This window comes from Priapulus caudatus, unplaced genomic scaffold (genome assembly GCF_000485595.1).
Source record: "Priapulus caudatus unplaced genomic scaffold, Priapulus_caudatus-5.0.1 Scaffold884, whole genome shotgun sequence".
Taxonomy (NCBI): Eukaryota; Metazoa; Priapulida; class Priapulimorpha; order Priapulimorphida; family Priapulidae; genus Priapulus; species Priapulus caudatus.
Genome location: NW_014577945.1, coordinates 48,696 through 53,222, shown reverse-complemented (window position 1 = coordinate 53,222; position 4,527 = coordinate 48,696). Strand labels below are relative to the sequence as shown.

Below are 4,527 nucleotides of genomic sequence, written 5' to 3'. Positions count from 1 at the left end.
AGTAGTCACAACTGAAATGAACGCATTATATATATATGAATCTAACCATAATATAACTATCAAATAATCTTCAATCTTATATTAATATGACCTTTAGTAACAAAAAACAATCAATAGAATTTCCCCACAGAATAACTGATTTACTCATCAAAATTCATAAATCTTATATTCTGGACGAATGAATTTGCATAATACAGGCTCTTCTAGCTTACATATATATATATATATATATATATATATATATTTAATATATATATACATAGTTGTAGTTGTAGTTGTAGTTGTTGTTGTTGTTGTGTTGTAGTTGTAGTTGTAGTTGTTGTTGTTGTTGTAGTTGTAGTTGTAGTTGTAGTTGTGTTGTGTTGTAGTTGTAGTTATACCTACGAGGCAAATAAAAACAGTTGTAACAAGTGTAATCGTCTCACGGGAGTAGGCATGGTGCTCAAGTCGGCTCTAGTATTTTATCAGAAGCTCAGCCATTAACTTGTAGCATAAATAAAGCGAAAGGTTGGTTATACAACTGAAGGCATTCCCTAGAAATCCTCAGGTTCATCAGTCATAACCGATGATAATTTTAACTAGAAGTCCATCCAGCATAGTTTTACATACATGTATAGATAGATGATCAACTAAGCACTTGGTTCGTAATGCGCTGCCAATGAAATGCATTTAAACAATGTTGTGGCTTTTTTATGCAAATTTACTGAAGTATACCAGCCGGCTTCACGTAAAATGCAAATTTTATATTCTATGGTTGGATATGTAGCTCTACATATAGTGAACATATAGAGCAAGTCACTTATGATCTTTTTCTGCTGAAATTACGATTGACTAACGATTTATAGAATCTCATATTATATTGAAGGGTTTTGTCATAAACCAGGTCCATATGTCCGGATCTCACTCGAATCTCTCTCATCACTGTTATCAGGAGTGCATTAGAAGCTATTCTGCTGTTATTATATTAATTATACCAAACCCTAAAATGCATCGTAAAAGATTTTTGATCCCTCCAGGTGCGAAAACGTAGAATGGTATGACCGTTGTTCTCTGTGATATGTTTAGAGCTTAATTGTTAGTTGAATACCTATTCTCTTGGGTGGAAATGTTACACATTTCGATGAAGTGCGTTCTTGCAATCTGTCCGTTCGTTGAATTTGTTGAACAAACCTTGAAATTTCCAGGGGCGTAAAAACCTTGTTTTTATTGTAATATCTCTAGCGAGCCAGAAGAGGTATTGGCATTGATTATTGTTTATCTAAAGCACCAATTCGATTATATTCAAAGCCGGTATCTTCGATATGATTTGTTTTCAGTTCTGAACTGTTGCATTGCCGTTTTTAACTGTGATTTGTTTCAATATGATTCCACCGGTTTCATATTATTTACGATACCACATCATAGTACCATTGCAGGATTTATCTGTATAATCCATCCGGTGTAGCAATGTGTGTATTCATAATAACACGGGCAGTATTGGCCACTACCAGGATGGGTATGATTGTAAGGAACATTAGAACACATCTATCAGTTTATTGTCAAATAGAAATGTAAGTGACGAGGATTTATTACAAGTCCATTGTTAATCTTGTTGTTAAAGCCAGGTGACACTAAACTGGTGCAAAGGTTCTAATGGCCTGCAATACTCTTGATCCTATTATGAATCCGTCTGTAGGTAAAAGCATGCACTATTCTATCAGGGGTCAATAATAACAAATTACATTATGTCATTCACTCCTGATTCTATGTATACACGCACGCCCACAGGCAGGCACGCACAGATGCACAACACACACGTATATATATATATATATATATATTTGTGTATGTGCGCGCGTGCGCGTGCGCATGTGGTATAGCTATATGCAAACGTGCACATACATTGGTTCATGATAAATTAAACTACATTATAATCTAAATTTTTCCTAATTGTGTTTTTACTCTCAGTCACCGTAAATTGCATTAATACTGCAGCCTGTGTTCAGTATAAGTCAATCGTCCCAACCCCTCGTGTGTCCAATCACGATCCAATCACCCGATGTGAATTCACTCGTTACATTAAAGCACAGAATATTTGACCGTGAATCTCGTGTATCTATTTGTGAGAAAAGTTGTGTTCTTCCTGATAGTTGGTGCTCGACTAGTTATTCTGTTGACTGCTTTCAGTTTATTTTATGTTCTCTTAGTTAACTGTGAAGATAGATTAAAACCAATATAAGAATATTGTTTAATTGTACCTATATATTTTGATTAACAATATATACTCATACTGGTCATATAATATAGGCCAAATATCTCAAATCGGTTGTACATGTTTTGTTCTTAATGCGGCGTTCACACAGTGCCGATTATGGCTCCCGTTTGAGATCAGACAGCGCTACGACACGAAAAGTGAAAAAGTCGGATTACTATCCTCAATGATCTGGAATGTCCTATCATTGTCTGAACGCAGTCGTATATACGTTCGTAACAGAGTCCTACGGATCGGGAATGGTCCGGAGAGGTCGGCCAAGCACTCCCGACAGTTAGGTGCGTCCCGTAACATTCGGGAAACTCAGCCGATTGTGTCTAGTCGGATTACAATCGTGACTATGTCGTGACAGATTCTGCTGTATCGGATCAAAATCGTATCAAATGTCCTGTGTTGTCTGGACGGTGTCTGGACGGTGTCCTGTGGATCGGGACGCTGTCGTGATGAACGGGCATGATCTGGAGAAATTTTTCATTGCCGTTTCTTGCCGATTGAGTCCAGATTGCGTCCAGATCTGACGGATGTCTTCCGTCAGCGTCGGTTCACTGTCGGTTCACTGTCTGATCTCTGTCGGATCGCATTCGGGAGAATCGGGACGCTGTCCGGACAGATTTGGTCGTTTTTTACCATGCGAAAGATACAAATCGCATCAGAATCGGATTGAGAACTGGAGAATCGGGACGAATTCGGCTGAAAACGGCTGAATCGGGACGCTTCCTGAACAATATCTGATTGTTGTCGTGATTAAATAAATGTTTTTACACATTTTTAATAAAGTTTGAATTTCCCGCCACGAATCACAGGATCTTGATCAGACTTTTGACAAATTTTAATCGGGAATGGTCCTATCAAGGACGGCAGTAAAAATCCTGAATGTGTGACTGAGCCTTTACATACACATACACACGGGCGTCTTCACTGTAGATTTCCTGGCTGTCCGACAATCGGCTACATGTAGATGTTGTGTCGTTAGTACCAGCCTTGTCGTTACGCCATGGCTTTTGCTTGTTCGACAAGATGGCCGAAGTGTTTGAGGAATTTGTCGCAGACGAACGCGGGGTTATCGAGCACGGCGGTGTCGCAGCGCACGCCGACACGCACCTCTCCTCGGTAGCTGATGATAGAGGCTCCAAATGCTGCAAATAATAAACGCAGAGCTTAGTCTGATTGCCTGCCTGTGGTCCCCGACTGCCGTCCGTTCAGGACAAGTTAGCTATTGGGTTATACGTCCTGGTCTGTCAAGTCGTGCGTGGATTCACAATGAATGACGCAGTTAGTCTACACATAACTCTGGATAGCCACGGGTCTTTAATAATCGGGCGCGATGATAGAGACTTCAAATGCTGCAACTATAACCATTCATTCTCATAACCCTGTGTGGCCACGGGCCCACGGGTTCGTTCACATCCCAGGGCCGTAGCCTCTGGGGGCAAGAGGGGCAGCTGCCCCCTAGATTTTGGAGCAAAATTAAAAAATAAGCTTAGCTAATAATCGTAAATAACCCTAACGTGATTTTTTTGGTCACTTATCCGTGAAAGCCTCGTCTCAGACCCACCCCTACGACACTATGGACGTCGATCAAGAGCTGCGCCCGTCGCTCATCATTACACAGTTGAGTCATGAAATTTTGCCCCCCCCCAGGAATTTGCTTAGCCTACGGCCCTGAATCCACACCATATAATAGATACCGAGTCAAAAAAGAAAATTAAAGTCAAACATGTATGATTTTTGAGCTCGTTGGGCTGGGAAACCAGGTGGAAAATATACACCAATATATGAGCATATATTCACGTGTATATTACCGTATGATATTGTTAAATCTGTGCGTGACCATACGCGTGATACTTGTGCTTGCGTGCGTGCGTGCGTGAGTGCGTGCGTGCGTTCGTGCGTACGTTCGTGCATGTGTGGCTGGCCAAACTAAACCAACGGCTATAGATTACAGGCATACTCGTCACATAGACTTGCTGGCTGGTATAGTTGTAGACAATAGAAAACATCATTTGCGACGTCCGGTCGTTCGTAAACACGGATAAATTCCTGGTCAGCCAAGCAGCAGAACTCCTGGTTGCTAGGCGACCTTATTATAAACAGTAGATGACATGATAATGCTTGTGGTCGCACGCGCTGGTCAATATAACTGTAGGGAGTCTGGGCACATACAGGAGAGTAGCAACGTATTGGAAGACTCACAAACGTGTAATGCAATAATCAAAATGAAAACGTAAACATAATTTGCGCGCAATAACGCCGGGTGACATGCGTTCAGCATTTCA

The 4,527-nt window shown here is 40.7% G+C and overlaps 1 protein-coding gene across 1 annotated transcript in view; it reads right to left on the bottom strand.

Moving 5' to 3' along the window:
• Positions 1–3,238: 3,238 nt before the first annotated feature.
• LOC106814201 (probable diacyglycerol O-acyltransferase tgs1) overlaps positions 3,239–4,527 on the bottom strand; it is a 15,045-nt gene continuing 13,756 nt past the window's right edge. The window contains exons 6-7 of the mRNA XM_014818499.1: positions 4,195–4,331; positions 3,239–3,387 (exon numbers count right to left, since the gene is read on the bottom strand). Of these exons, the coding sequence (XP_014673985.1) occupies positions 3,239–3,387; positions 4,195–4,331 (286 nt within the window). The remainder of the gene's footprint in view (positions 3,388–4,194; positions 4,332–4,527) is intronic.